Source organism: Serinus canaria, chromosome 4A (genome assembly GCF_022539315.1).
Source record: "Serinus canaria isolate serCan28SL12 chromosome 4A, serCan2020, whole genome shotgun sequence".
Taxonomy (NCBI): domain Eukaryota; kingdom Metazoa; phylum Chordata; class Aves; order Passeriformes; family Fringillidae; genus Serinus; species Serinus canaria.
In genome coordinates, this window is record NC_066318.1 from 5,278,933 (window position 1) to 5,293,378 (window position 14,446).

Below are 14,446 nucleotides of genomic sequence, written 5' to 3' on the forward strand. Positions count from 1 at the left end.
TGTGAGCCACCACCAAGCACCGTTCTCATTCCCTCCTGCATCTTCTGCATTAGGGAATGCTCCAGGAGCAGCAGCAGGGTGTTTGCAGAGCTATTAAACCTTTTTAAAGGGGCTGCTGGGCTAGCTGGGAAACAGCCAGGTGGCCCCAATGGAGACAATTCCCATCCAGCTGAGTGTGATGTGGAGGAAGGGGGGTGCTCAGTGCAGCCAGCCCAGGGCTTGGTTTCCTGTGCTGAAAGATGGGAATGTGTGATGGCACCCCAAATTCCATGTTTAGTTTTTGGCAGGGGTCAGAGAGGACGGGGGAATGTCCCTCCTGGAGAAGGGGAGGTGGTTCAGAGCCCAGCACCCACCACACTCCTGTCACTGGGTTCACAAATCACACAGGCACCAGCGAGACTTCAACCACAATAATATTATTAATATTAATATTATTAATAATAATTAGAGTTCTGACCGATGGCTGCAGCCCTGGGCTACACTTTGGTGATGCTGTCAGGTGGCCTCTCCTCAGCTGGTCCCTGTCCTTTGGGATGGGGCTGGGACACTCCCACCCTGTTGCTCTCAAGTCCCACACATCCCGGAGCCTTCGGCCCTTTCCTCAGGAGGCAGAAAACCCAGGCACCGAGGAGGAAAAGGCCCATCAGGGCCACCAGCAGAGCCAGGGAGACAGTGCCCTCCGGCTGGGGACAAATCCACCGGGGAGTGCCGGTGATCCTGGCTGAGATATTCCGGCCGTGCTCCTGGAAGAGGCAGCGGGTCTGGCTCAGGTCCGGCACAGCCACGCCAGCCGCATGCAGCATGTCCAGCCAGCTCAGCGAGCAGCAGTTCCAGGGGTTCCCAGCAACAGACACGGCTCTCAGGCTGTGGGACCAGCTCCTGACTGCTCCCAAGGCCTGCAGGTTGTTATTCCGAACGTCCAGGCTCTGCAGTGGGGAGCAGGAAAGCCCTGGGGGCAGCAGGCTCAGGTGGTTGCCTGACAGGTCCAACACTCGGAGTGTGCCCAGGCAGGGCAGTGCTGCCTCGTCCATCTGGTTGTCCCTCAGAGAGAGCTCCTGCAGGGACAGCTCCAACCCTGCCAGTGCTCCTGTGGGCATGGATAAGTCTCTGTTTCCTGACAGGTCCAGGGAGAGCAGTGGGGTCCCATTGAAGGCGTGGGGCTGCAGCCTGGAGATGTTGTTCTTGGACAGGCTCAGGTGCTTCAAGTGAGGCACATTGTAGAAGGGGGTGCAGGTGTCTCCAGTGGCTGATGTATGAGAATCCCCTTGGAAATCACTTCCCTGGTCACTCCCCTGGCTCTCACAAGGCTGGAGGCTGTTGGAGCCCAGATCCATGGATTCCAGGTGAGGCAGGGAATCGAAGAACCACCGTGGCAGCACATGGAGGGCATTGCTGTGGAGGTCCAGCGAGCGCACAGACAGCTCTGTGCCATTGGTGACAGACTCCCTGGCCATGTCCTGGAGGCAGTTCCTTGCCAGGCTGAGGCTGTGCAGGGAGCCCAGGCTGTGGAAGAAGGAAAATGGGAACAGCTCCAGGCGGTTATTGCTGAGATCCAGGTCAGCCATGTGTGTCAGAGCAGCCACGGGACGCACGGTCCTGTTGAACCTCTGCATCTCCTTGTAGGGCAGGACAAACTCCCTGGGATGGGGGGAGCCTGGGAGCAGGGAAGCAATGAGGTTATTGGAGAGGTTTAAGTGTGTGAGATCATGGGCTCTGGGGAGCTCTGGGAAAGAGAGGAGTCTGTTATGGCTCAAGTCGAGCACTCGGAGCAGGTAGGGCTCCGCTCCCTCCTTCTCAGAGAAGAGCTCCAGGGCATTGTGGCTGAGGTTTAAAACTCGCAGCTGCGTGAGGCTGAAGCCAGAGATACAGTGGAGGGAATTCAAAGCCAAGTTCAGCACCTCCAGCTCTTCCAGAGGCTCAAAAGCTCCCTCCTGGATCTCCATGATGTAGTTGTTGCTGAGGTCGAGCTGGCGCAGCTGCGGTGAGTTCTGGAAGGTCCCTGCCAGCAGCTTGGTCATCGTGTTCCCGGAGAGATCCAGCACCCTCAGGCTGGTGAGGTTGCTGATGTACCAGCTGGCCATGTGGCTCTCCAGGTTATTCACAGACAGGTCCAGGACCTCTATATTCCTGAGCAGATGGAAAGCTTCCCCGTTAGCCAAATAATTCCGGTCCAGGTGGTTCGACCCCAGGAGGAGCGAGCGCAGCCGAGGCAGCTCAGCCAGGGCGGAGGCTGACACGGATTCCAGCTGGTTGAAGCACACATCCAGGTACTCCAGCTGCCCAAATCCTGGCATGTTGCTGCCTGACAGGTTTTGGATGAAGTTGTTGGAGAGTTCAAGGTACTTAATTCCTTGGCCAAGCTCCTTGGGAAATTTCTGCAGGCCAACTCCTTTGCAAGACACCTTCGTGGGGCTCTGTGGAGAGACAGGAGAGCTGTGAATTAGGGGGGGCTACAAACCACGGCTCCAGGCAAGCCAGCTGCTGTCCAAGATGGGCATGAGAAGTGGGAACGAGGACTGCTCCCCCTTCCCAAGCCCAGCTGGTCCAGAGCATCTCTGTCTAGGCAGAGGAAGGGTGCTGTGTAGGCTCCACCTTTCCTCTCACTCTGCTTTCCTCTGGAGTTGGGAACCTGGATGAGGAGCAGCTGATTTTTTTCTGGGGAGACAGAAACCTGCTGATCTCCATTCAGACTCCCAGCTGCCTCACTGGAATCCCTGCACTCCATCCTCTGAGCACCTCAGGCATAACAGGGATGTGGGAGCAGCTGGATGCCAGGGACCACCTCAGAGGAAACCAGCTCCAAGGCAGGAAAACTGAGGAAAAGCTGGGAAAGTTAAAGAAATGGAGGCTGGAGGGAGGTGAGAGCCATAGGGAGGAGACCCAGGGCGATGCTGGCAGCCCCAGCCACGCTGCTGGAGCCATCCCAGCCCAGGTGCTCCTTGGAAAACAGCCTTACCTGCTGGCAGAGTGGGGAGCTGGGCCTGGTCTCGGGGCTAGCCCGGGCTCTGAGGATGGACGGGAGCAGGCAGAGCAGGAAACATCCCCGTGCAGCCCAGAGCATGTTGGGCTGCGGGCGCTGCCAGCCCCGTCCTGCTCCTGCGGCGTCGCTGGCAGGCTGGGCAGGAGCCAGGCTCTGTATAAATAGGCTTCAGGATGGGATGGGGGAAGGAGATAAGGCATGTGGGTGTTCGTAGCTACGGAAGTGGGAAAAGAAAGACATCAGCTCGCAGAGGGGGAAAAACGGCACAAAGCCACAGGGAAGGGAAAGAGAAACGGCAGGATGGGGAGGAGGGAGCTCAGGTGACCGGCTGGACCCGCTGTGATATCAATGGCTAGGAGGCAGAGGTGGCACGTAGGAAAGCTGAGAGGGTTTGGGGGAGTTTCCCTGTGCCAGGGACAGGATGTGCCAGCTCCCGGGACACCAGGGGCAGCTGGCGAGGGCTCTGCAGCCATCCTGAGCCAGGGACAGCTCCTGGCTGTGGGATCACCTGACTGTCACACCCGGGCAGTGCCAGTCCTTCCCCATCCCAGTGCAGCCCAGCCGAGGCAACTCTGCCTCTCTCTCAGGAAACAGCTTCCCAGGGCTCACCGCCCCTTCCCAGCGGGATGTGCAGAACTGGAATCCTCCTCTCCCTTCCCAGGGCTCTGCGGAGCCCTGGGCTCCCCGCTGTCACACGCCGTGTCCCCACCTGGGCTGCCGGGTCACCTCCTGGCCCAGGGCAGGAACAGAAGGGAACTGTCCCTGCGGCAGCTCCAGGTGGGATCTGTGCGCCCGGAGCTCTGCCCCACCCGCAGGGACATTTTTTTGTGATGGTATCTCCGTGTCCTTGTGCCACCTAGTGCTGACACACTCCTTGGGGACACGCCCCTCACGCTTCACGGGGCACTCTCCAAAATTCACAGTTTGGGGGTTTTTTGGCTCAATGCGGCTAACTGCATGTGAAGGAGCAACTCAGGCTACTGAAATGTTGTCCAAGGATGTGGAGTTTCAGCCACAGAGCTCATGCTCTAATCCTGGAGGTGTCAGGCAGTAAAAAAATAGTATATAGACATAAAATACATAAATAAATAAGATTATTTATCTCTATATATCTATACACACACACACACACAGAGTTACACAACTGAGTTACCCCTCACCCTCTGACAGTCGCGGTGCTGGGGGACACTTTGTCACCTCAGGATGTGACTCAGCCTTGAGCTGGCCGGGTGTCCCCGGCATCCAGGCCAGGCAGAAGAGCGGTGACAGACCAGGGACAGCGTTTTGGGCTGATGCCCCGCGGTGCCGGAGCTGGAGGCAGCAGCGAGCAAACAGCACATCTGGGCAGATGTGAGCTCCTGCCAGGGAAACACCGACCTCTGGATGACCCCCGGGCCGGGCCCTCCCAGAAGCAGAACCGGCACAACCGGCCCTGCCCCGCCCGGGGAAGCCCAGCCTGTCCCCCTGCACCCCAACTGCTGGACATGGCTCTGCACGGTGACACAGCCCCTGTCAGCAGCTGAAAAGTCCCTGATTTGGATCAGGGACTTCTGCAGAGAATCCCTGGGCATTTGCATCCCAAGGCTGTGAACTCCCTTGGCGGGAGCACCGGGTGTGGATCAGACCCGGCAAACACCCGAGAGGCTGTTCTTGGATTGTGATAAAGGCAGAGAGAACCATACGGCCTGAGCAGGGAGAGATCTGCTCTGAAACAGCTCCCCTGTGCTTCTTGGCCTTCCTGCCCTCCATGCTGGCACCAGGGCTCCAGCAGGATCTGTTGGGGAAGGTCCCTGCTCCCTCCAAGGCTTTTGTGGGAGCAGTCTCCAAAGGATGTGAGGAATGAGCAGCAGGACTGAGGTGTGGAGGAAGCGGGGACAGAACCACCTGCCCAGGTCACATCCCTGCTGTGGGTGATGGGCTCCAGCCTGGCTGTTTGGGAGCAGAAGGATGCCTGGTTATCCAAGTCCATGGGATCTGCCCTTCCTTTCCTGCAGTTCCAAGGCATTGGAAAGGTGACTCCTGATCCCATCAAGGGGACCATGCCTCTCCCACCCCTGAAGGATGGAGCTGTCCCCTCACAAAGCACAGCCAACTCTCTGCTGTGGCCATACAGACCTCCCATGGGAGCTCCTGGTGTGGCTGGGGAGGGACATCCCACTGGGAACAACAAGAGCAGGAAAGAGCTGTATTTGCCAAGGCCATCTGCAGCCAGCTCCAAGTCCACGTCTCCAACTGACACTTTGGTTAGTGTGAGTACTAAAAAAAGCCTGCTAACACATTCCATGAAGGAATTGCTCCCTCCTGCACCCCAAGCACACACCAGGAAGAACTTCCATGCAGGAATTGCTCTCTCCTGCTCTCCTCCAACATCCCGAGCACACACTACAGGGGACAGCAAATCTCCAGCCTTTTAGAGAGCAAAGGGATTCTCCCCCTGCCCACAGCCATGGAGCACATCCCAGATCCTGCCAGTGGGGGACAAGGAATGCAAACTCCATCCCCGGCTCTCCCAACCCCCTGTTATTTATGGCTGCCCCCAGCCTTGCTGCTCAGGCCTGTTCTAAAGCAATCCTGTTAACGATTTGCTTCATGTTCTCACTGCACACAGTTGTCCCGCTTCATTTTTGTCACAGGAACATGTCCCTCTTAATCCATTTGAAAGGAAAGAAAACCACAAAGCCCAGTGAAGAGCCCCCAAGGCTCTTGCCCGTCCCACATGTCGAGGCTGAAGGGAGGAGAAGCCACTAAAAAGCCAGAGCAGCCCATTTGTCACGCAGTTGTTTCCCGAAGTGCACGGCTCCTGTGAATAGCGAGGCCGCAGCCAACGCCGCTGCCCAGAGGAATTTCTGTCTCCCAATAACTGCAACACTTGGCAAGGGACATCACTCGCTAGGGCTGGAGCCAGGAATGCTCCAGGCAGGGCGGACCCTCTGTGGCCACAGCACAGCGCTGGGACACGTCCCTCCCACACCCTGCAGGTGACCATGAGCCACCTCTGCATGGAGCCAGCACCAAGAGCATGGAATCACACGACTGGCCTGGGAGGATGATCTTATGGATCAAACAGTTCCACACCCAGCCATAGGCAGGGACAGCTTCCACTAGCCCAGGCTGCTCCAAGCCTCATCCAACCTGGCCTTGGACACTGCCAGAGATCCAGGGGCAGCCACAGCTTCTCTGGGCACCCTGTGCCAATACATCAGCACCATCACAGGGAAGGATTCCTTCCCAATATCCCATCTATCCCTGCCCTATGGCAGTAGGGAGCCATTCCCCCTTGTCCTGCCACTCCAGGCCCTTGTGCAAAGCCCCTTTCCAGCTCTCCCGGAGCCCCTTGAGGCACTGAGGTCCCCAAAACCTTCCCTGCTCCAGGCTGAAGATATCACTTCGGGATTTGTCCTGTTTCTACACAAGCTGCAACTTCCCTCCCCTCTTGAAAGCACAAACAGACTCTGGAAAGAAACACAGAGAAACAAAACCCCAACCAAGCTGAGCAAGTGTGAGCCAACCGCTGAGACAACAGAGCAATTTGTGCCTCTTATGGCTCAGAGCATCTTATGGCTTTAGGTCTCCCCAGCTGAGGGGAGGTAACGGGACAGAGTTGCTCAAGAAGCCAAAAGAAACAATAGTGTCCCAGCTTCTCTATTAGTCACCAGAAATCAAGTTATGACTAGACTCAGCAGGGCTCAGAGAAAAGAAAAAGTGGTGACTTCATGCTGGACCGGATTTTAAAATCCCATTTTTTTTCCTTAGCTAAAGTCTCCATCACCACTTATTTTAGGTAGAAAAGTGCCAAAAGGAAAGGGGTGGGGGGGAAAGGCTAAAAACCACATCTAAAAGCAGGACAGTTGCTATTAAAACAGAAAAAAAAAAATCTCCTGTTTGAATATTTTATTCTTAAACATAACAAACTTCCTCCGAGTGTTGTCACAAGTACTTGTGGCTGCTCTACGTGGCTCGGTGAAGCCTGTAGAAATGTGTTCTGGTTTGCAAAATATTAATTAAAAAGAACAAAACAAACCTCCCTCCCACCCCCAAAAAAAACCCAAACAAAACAAAACAAAAAAAAAACCAAAACCAAAACACCCCCAACCCAACTTGCTGTAACAGCAGCAGTACTTGAAGGCAGCCCCTGCTGGGGCAAGGTTACCTCTGGGGTAAGGGCAGGAGCTGAAAGGAGCAGAGGCCTGGACCCGGGAATCGGCGTTTTCTTTGGGATTTGGTGTTTTCTGGAATGTGGAGGCAGTTTCCTATCTGCTAAGCCTGCTCTAGTTATTCCTCTTCCTCTCGCACTTCCTGCTTTTGCTTCCAAGCTCTAGGTTGAGGCACTTTTCCTCCTCCTCCTGAGGATGAATGTAAACACCACTGACCCTGTCTCACACACCTCCCCTCGCCCCCCAGCCCCACCAGCTCCCCTGGGAAGGCAGGAAGCCAGAATCTCCTTCCTGGCTGTGGTTAGCATGCACATGCAGGAGCCTGGCTGGGATTTTGGGACAGGAGTCCGTGTCCTCCTGCTCCCTCCTGCCTGGGATGCTCTTGCCAGTGCCGACATCGGAGCAGAGCCCCCAGCTCTCCCAGCAAGCCTCGTGTGAAGGTCACAGAGCAGAGTATCAGTGCAGTAATACTTGAAATACTGAGACAAGGCACACCCAACAGCCTTTCCTCATCACAACGCTCTCCCCACCAGCTTTTTGGTTTGATCCGAGTCTCCCCGCGAGTCACAGAGGACAATTGTGCTTCCTGCATTCACATATAGGAATAAATAGCTCTGGATCAGTTTCCTTTATGGCCGGATTACAGAACCCCTGAAATACTGATACGCTTTATGAACAGCAGCACTGGGCAGTTCCGTGGACGTCCTTGGCCACGCCAAGTTCCTCTCTAGGACGCGGGTGCATCTCCCAGGCGGATGGCCCCAAAGAAAGTCGTGTGCTTGCTCATGTTGATGGAGATGTCAGCGTGGACCATCTTCACAGCAATCTTCTGCCTGGCCTTGAGCAGGCACACCCCGGCCGTGTAGCAGGTGTTGAAGTTGGTCTTGCCGGTCTCGATGCTCCGAGTGCACTGCAGAAAGGGCTTCTCGTCCACCACCACCTCGTAGCTGGCAAAATCGGTGAAGTTGATGTAGTAGACCTGATGTGAAGCAGGGAGGAGAAAGGTGTCAGGGAGGGGATTGGGGTGTGGGGAGCAAGTGCAGCGTCCTGGGGGTGAGTGCAGCCCCTCCTGGCCCCAACACCTGCACTCACAGGTGACTTGTGCGAGGCAGGGAGAGCCCCAAACCAACCAGGAACCTCTTTTATTCTGCTTCAGACTGACCCAAGCATGCAAAAACCCCTGAATCCGTATGCCTAAGGCTGAGCTACTGTCCTGCTTATTCCAGGGAAGTGACACACCTGCACAGAGCCATGCAGGACCCCCTGAGTGCTACAACAGCTTCTCACCCCACACACAGACACACACATTCGACTGAAGGCCTCTTACACTTACCTGGCCAGTCCTGCTTCCTGGTGCCAGGAGCCTCCTTTAGTGGTGACATCAGAACTGCCCTAAGGTTGCCTGGGAGCTGCCTCCTGGGTAACTGGACTTGGTGCTTGCACAGGCATGAGCTATTACAGGGAAAAGGCTCTCCCAACCTCCACAGCTTGGAAGGAAATCACCTCACAGTGCTTCTATTGACTGAACTCCCTGACTTCTTCCAAGGCTCTGTGACTCTACTTGTCCTCACTTAACCCTCTCCCACACTCTGATTCCAAAGAGCTGCAGGAAGAAGACCTGTCCAAGGAGAAGTCAGTCTCAGAGAGCTGCTTCTTCCTGAGAAAGGAAATCCAGCCCTTTTGGAGGCAGGAGCTGCCTGAACACTGAATCCCTTTTTTGTCCTTGATGGACCACAAATGATGAGGTTTCAGTAGCCCAACACTGTGGCCAAAAATCAGCATCAAGCAGTTGGGAAACAATTATACTTTGGGCCATGTGGAGTTATATTTTCTGTCCCCATCCAAACTGGACACGTGTCACCAATTCCATGGAAGAGCACCCGACATCCATGGCCCACTTCATCCCAGAGCTGGTTCTGGGGACGAGCTACCCAGAGCAGGGGGAGGCAAACCGAGTCACCTGGGCTGGAATCTGGCCAAACCACCTGGGCTGGGAGTCCTGTGCTTCCTGAGTGACACAGCTCCAAAATAACCACAAACGACTGTTGTTCAGGTCTTATAAAGCACTGAGCCCAGCGTCCTGCCTGCAGGAGATCTGGAAGGTTCAGGACATGGATAAATGGAGGGATAACCCGGGACTGGAGGGTGCGGGGTGTGCTTTCAGTGACTAATCCCTGGCGGGCGGTGTCCTGGCGTTGACAGGGGTGTGACACTCCTCCCCACACCCCTCCTGAGCCGAACACAAGCTGCTGGCATTTGGCTGTTGTCTGGAGCCCTCTCGTGGTTCATGCAAGGCTTCCACCGGAACACAAGAATAGGAGGAGTTAGCCTAGGACCGTACTCACTTCTACCTGACTATAGATGAAGTATGTGCCGTCCACCAGTACCTCCAGCTCCCCACTGCGGGCATGCAGCTTAAACACCTTGGGGTTCAGAGTGATGCGAGACCAGTCATTGAGGACTCCACCTGAAAGATCTCAGTATGAGAAAACGGCGGTCACTCAGTACCCGTCAGGAGGAAAAGCGCAGGAGCAACACAAACACAGTCACAGCACCTCGGGGAGCAGGGAATTCACAGGGGGATCCCAGGATTACACACCAGGGAGTGGGAGCAGGGACTCCTCTCTAGCTCTGAGCACACCATGGCTTCTGGGGTCACCTGTCCCTTCAACCCTCTGTGTCCCCCACCTCAAAACCCAGCACAGGGCCTGTTGTGCTCTGCTCATCCCAGGGCTGGACACGGACCTGCCTCCTCCTGACCCTGCAGCTGAGCTTGTTTTAGCCCTATTCCCTACTGTGTCCATGGGAACAGGCACCAGAGAACCATCATGGAATGGTTTGGGTGGGAAGGGACCTTAAAACTCATCCCATTCCACCCTCTGCCATGGGCAAGGACACCTTCCACTAGCCCAGGTTGCCCCAAGCCCCCTCCAACCTGGCCCTGGACACTTCCAGGGATCCAGGGGCAGCCACAGCTTCTCTGAGCACTCTGTGCCAGGGCCTCTTCACCCTCACAGGGAAGAATTTCTTCCCAATCTCCCACCTAAATCTACCTTCCTTCAGCTTAAAACCATTCCTTCTTGTCCTGTCACTCCAGGCCCTTGTCCAAAATCCTTCTCCAGCTCTCTTGGAGTCCCTTTAGGCACTGGAAGGGGCTCCCTGGACCTTTCTCTTCTCCAGGCAAATGGAGGCCAGCTTTGGGTCACATGATTGATTTTAATTCTGGTATTCCTTGACTTCACCATTCCTGACTTTGTAATTGGGATAATTATAACAAAACCTTTGTCTTTACAACTCCTAAGGTTTTTAAAAGCCAGAATTAACAACAAATTAGGAAATTGCATCATATCTTACAACACAGTAATCCCTAACTGGGGTCCCTCAAGACAGGGATTTATGGATCCACGACCCAGTCCTTTGGGATTACTGGGATAACCTAGGGACAGACTTTGCTACAAATCCCAAACTGAGCCAATCTCTGTAGGTGCCTCAGTTTGTCAAATCCCACTCTTTTCCTCCCAGTCTCCATCTGACTCTCCCTGCTGGATGGGCCTTTTACTTAAGAGCTGGACTCGATGATCCTTGTGGGTTCCTTCCAACTCAGAATATTCTGTGCATCAGCTGGAGCTCGCCAGGCTGGCAGCTGGACAGCATTCCTGGCTCCCAGCTCTGGATTGTTCCTGAGCAGCAGGGGAGGACACTCACAGGGCATTCCCGCTCTTAGAGAGCAGCGTTCCCTCTGGAAACCCTCACCATCCCCAGTAATGAAGGGATAATTGCTTTCTGAACGTAAGCAAACAGCAGCTTTTCCCTCACATTGTTCCTGGGAATGGGCGGTTTCCTTTTAATTCTGGGGAGCTGCAAGCACAAATCCCTGTCCATGAGAAATTCCAGCTGCCACTGCTCACAGGGAAAGCTGCCTTCCCACAGAATCAGTGGCCAGCCCTCCCCATCCCACGTGAGAGGCAGGAATTCATGGACAGGGATCCTGCAGCCCCTTCCTGCTGCCTCCACCCTCGGGAGTCCCTCCCAGTCTGGGACTGGGGAAAGGACGGATGGATGTGGTCCCTGGGGAGCTGCACGTGGGGACTCAGGGAGGGGACAAGCCAGCTCCTCTCCAGCACAGCCAGAGCAGGGAGGCAGGAGGTGATGAATGAGCCCCAGCTGTTGGCAGGGAGAGCAGGAACTTGAGGAGAATTTGGATGGGGATCTGGGAAGGAGAAGGAGGAGAGCAAGGAGCTGCCTGTGGATGGGAAGTGGCTCGACAGGATCTGGGATTAAAGGCTGTTGGTGGGGACAGAGGTGCTCAGGGGATCCCTGGAAGAGCTGGTGGCTGGACAACACCTCTGTGTCCTCTCACCACTGGGTCTACCCTGCTTTAAATTCCTGGGAAGCCGGAGGAAAATGGGCAAATGAGGAAGAGACAGAACAAGGATCCACTGAGGGCTTAAAATAGAATGGGGGGGGGGAAGGTCTGGTCATGGAGGGGCTGGGGAGGCACAAGATGTACCTGGAGGTCAGGGAGAGGGAGATTCAGTGGGATAGAATTACTGGGGTGTGCAGGGCAGGGATAATCTGGGAGATAAACAGGAGCTCAGGGGAAATGGAGATGGAGACTCCACACAAGACTCTTCTGGGGAGTCTGGGCAGGGGTATTGGAGGGCAGGGACATCTTGGAGCTGTGTCATGGGATGGACTGGGATCCAGGAATTCTAGGGGTGCAGGAGGGGCTCTTCCCAGTACCCACAATTATCAAGAGATCCTTACCATTCTTCACTTGGATTGCTGAGCCTTGGCCTTGGAGATGGACCACAGCTGGCTGCAAGGGAGAGCACAGGGATTAAGGATTAATGGGAAGCACTGTGCCAGTCCACAAAAATGTCCCCCAAAGCTGGGTTTTTCCATGGAAAGATCAACCCACCTGGATGTCTCTGGAGCTGGCCTTGTCTGTCGCACCTGCAAAAGGCAATTCCACATCATTGAGGAGGAAGATTGAGTGAAAAATCCCATATATAAAACTTATTTTATCCCAAAATAATCCTTAAACGCCCTTATAAATAATTTTTTATCCCAAATTAACACTGAAGCCCCACATAAATCACTTTTCTTATTCCATAATAACCACTAAACCTCTGTTTTAACAGGAGGAGGGATATGGGGTGCAGGTAATATTAAAATATATAAAACATACATATTAAATATTAAAAAATATTTAAAAACACATAAGGAAAAGATCCATCCTACATTTCCCTAGTTTATTCCTGGTATTTCTGTCCAGCCATTTCTGAAATTTCCGTCAAAATTCTTTATTATTCAACAGGTTTCCTCTAGAAGGACAAACTGCACAACCCATTCCCTGATCCACAGCAAGAATAAAACCTCTTGGCCGCCAAGATGCCAGGTTTCCCTCTGCAGGTCATCCATTCCATCTCCCTGCCCTGGGAGCCAAATCCTAATTAGGGAGGAGATACCTGTGGCAGCACAGCACGGAGCTGAGGGGCTCCTGCTGCTCCTGGCCATTCAGAGGCAAGGAATCCCAGAAATCCAGCATGGTTTGGGTTTGGAAGGAACCTTAAAGCCCATGAGTTCCACCCCTGCCATGGCAGGGACCCCTTCCATAGGCTGCTCCAAGCCTTGTCCCACACGGCCCACGACACCCTAGTCCTGCTCCAGGCCCTGGTGCCATGGCATCGGGACACTCCGGTGACATTTCCGGCATTCCCGCTGCCCAGCCCAGAGCAGAGGGCATGGATGGATCCTTACCTGAGGGGCCCTGCACGCCGGGGGGTCCCTGAGGGCCCGGCGGGCCAGGGGGGCCGGGCGGGCCCATGACGGTCGTGCCAGGAATCCCGGGGATGCCGGGAATGCCGGGGGGACCCTGCGGCCCGGGAGGCCCCGGAGGCCCTTGGGGACCATTGGGCCCTGGAGGACCAGCCTTTTTCCCTGGAAAACACAAGGACAGGCATCACCTGAGGCTGCAGGAAATGGGAGGGTGGGGATGGATCATTCCTGGCTCAGGACAGCCGGGGTGGGTATCCTACGGCTCCACACCACGAGGACAACGCTGCCAGCAGGGCAGGACCAGGTCCCCACACTGCAGGCTCCCTCCTGTTGGGAATTACACTGAAACAAGGTACAGGAACTCTCCCGGGCCTTTCAAGGGATGGAGGCTCAGGGGCTCTTCCCACAGCTCTGGTGACACTGGGGCATGGGGGTCAGTCCTCAAGTCTCATGCCCTGGGGCTGATCCCATCCCTATGGACCTGGGATGATCTCTGGATGCAGTCAGGATGTTCCCACAGCACATTCCAATGCACCCAGCCATGGGTGGGTTCACATAAACCACACTGGAGTTGCTGTGTTTGCTGAGTTTTGATGGAAAACAGGGATAATCTTTCCTACCTGTTGCACAGGATTAGGACTGGGAGATGATCCCCATGTCTTGGTCTCCTCCAGAGGGCAGTTCAGAGCTGAGCTCAAGCTCTTCCCCAGCATTGCTGGAGGAGCCCCTGTGCTGCTTGTGCCTCAAAATAATTCAGTATTTTGGGCTTTGGATGGAGGGAGGGCCTTGGGAAGGACTAACCCCATCCAGGGGATGGAAACACAGGGGAATTGTTACAATCACAGATCCCAGAATGGTTTGGGTTGGATAGGACCTGAAAGCCCATCTAGTCCCACCCCTGCTATGGGCAGGGACACCTTCCACAATCTCAGGCTGCTCCAAGCCCTGTCCAAGCTGGCCTTGGACACTTCCAGGGATCCAGGGGCAGCCACAGCTTCTCTGGGCAACCTGTGCCAGTATTTTACCAGCCTAGTGGTGAAAACCTTCTTCCCTACCATGATCCTCAAACACCTCACATGTCCCAAGGAAGAGAAATGCCATAACCACATCAGGAATGACTCCTACATACAGAGAGTGGGATGAAACAAATTCTGCAGAGAAAGTCTGGTCCCTGCTCTCCTGATTTTCCATGTTCCTGACAAAAATTATGTTCTTTTGATGTAGTTTTTTAAATGCCACTTTGGAACAGCTTTTCTGCCAAGGAACATAAACAGAGCAAAATTTCTTCAATTGCTGCCACAAGGTCCACAGTAGGACAGAATTAAATTCATATTTAGATGACAGCAGCAGTTGGGATATGAAATTATAGTTGTTGGAATAGTTTCTGAGTACATTTATGTACTTGTTTCTTTACTAATATCCATCCTTGTAATGGACAGAAGGATGAGGAAAAATCCATCTGTTTTAGCACAGGACTGGGAATCTCTGGATGGCCACTAGCCAGGAGCAAGGGCACAAGGACATCAGGATG

The 14,446-nt window shown here is 54.6% G+C and overlaps 2 protein-coding genes across 3 annotated transcripts in view; both read right to left on the bottom strand.

Moving 5' to 3' along the window:
• Positions 1-409: 409 nt before the first annotated feature.
• Positions 410-6,761, bottom strand: LOC103816563 (transforming growth factor beta activator LRRC32-like). The gene is made up of 2 exons (XM_009090556.4): positions 2,957-6,761; positions 410-2,414 (listed from the first exon to the last, which is right to left on the bottom strand). The coding sequence occupies exons 1-2, from the start codon at positions 3,059-3,061 to the stop codon at positions 477-479; spliced, it is 2,043 nt and encodes a 680-aa protein (XP_009088804.4). The 5' UTR covers positions 3,062-6,761; the 3' UTR covers positions 410-476.
• Positions 6,762-6,856: 95 nt separating this feature from the next.
• Positions 6,857-14,446, bottom strand: part of EDA (ectodysplasin A) — a 59,510-nt gene continuing 51,920 nt past the window's right edge. Inside the window, exons 4-8 of one of the 2 annotated variants that reach the window (XM_030228906.2) lie at positions 12,898-13,077; positions 12,056-12,090; positions 11,902-11,953; positions 9,486-9,610; positions 6,857-8,113 (exon numbers count right to left, since the gene is read on the bottom strand). In XM_030228906.2, coding sequence (XP_030084766.2) covers positions 7,862-8,113; positions 9,486-9,610; positions 11,902-11,953; positions 12,056-12,090; positions 12,898-13,077 — 644 coding nt within the window. In that variant the 3' untranslated portion in view covers positions 6,857-7,861. Of the gene's footprint in view, positions 8,114-9,479; positions 9,611-11,901; positions 11,954-12,055; positions 12,091-12,897; positions 13,078-14,446 lie in introns of both variants that reach the window. The other variant, XM_030228905.2, reaches the window with a different exon arrangement.

Excerpts from the sequence above, each read along its gene's own strand:
- LOC103816563 (XM_009090556.4), bottom strand. The coding sequence starts at position 3,061 with ATGCTCTGGGCTGCACGGGGATGTTTCCTGCTCTGCCTGCTCCCGTCC. Across the intron at positions 2,415-2,956 it reads GCTCCCCACTCTGCCAGCAG|AGCCCCACGAAGGTGTCTTG; the intron begins GTAAGGCTGTTT and ends GTCTCTCCACAG.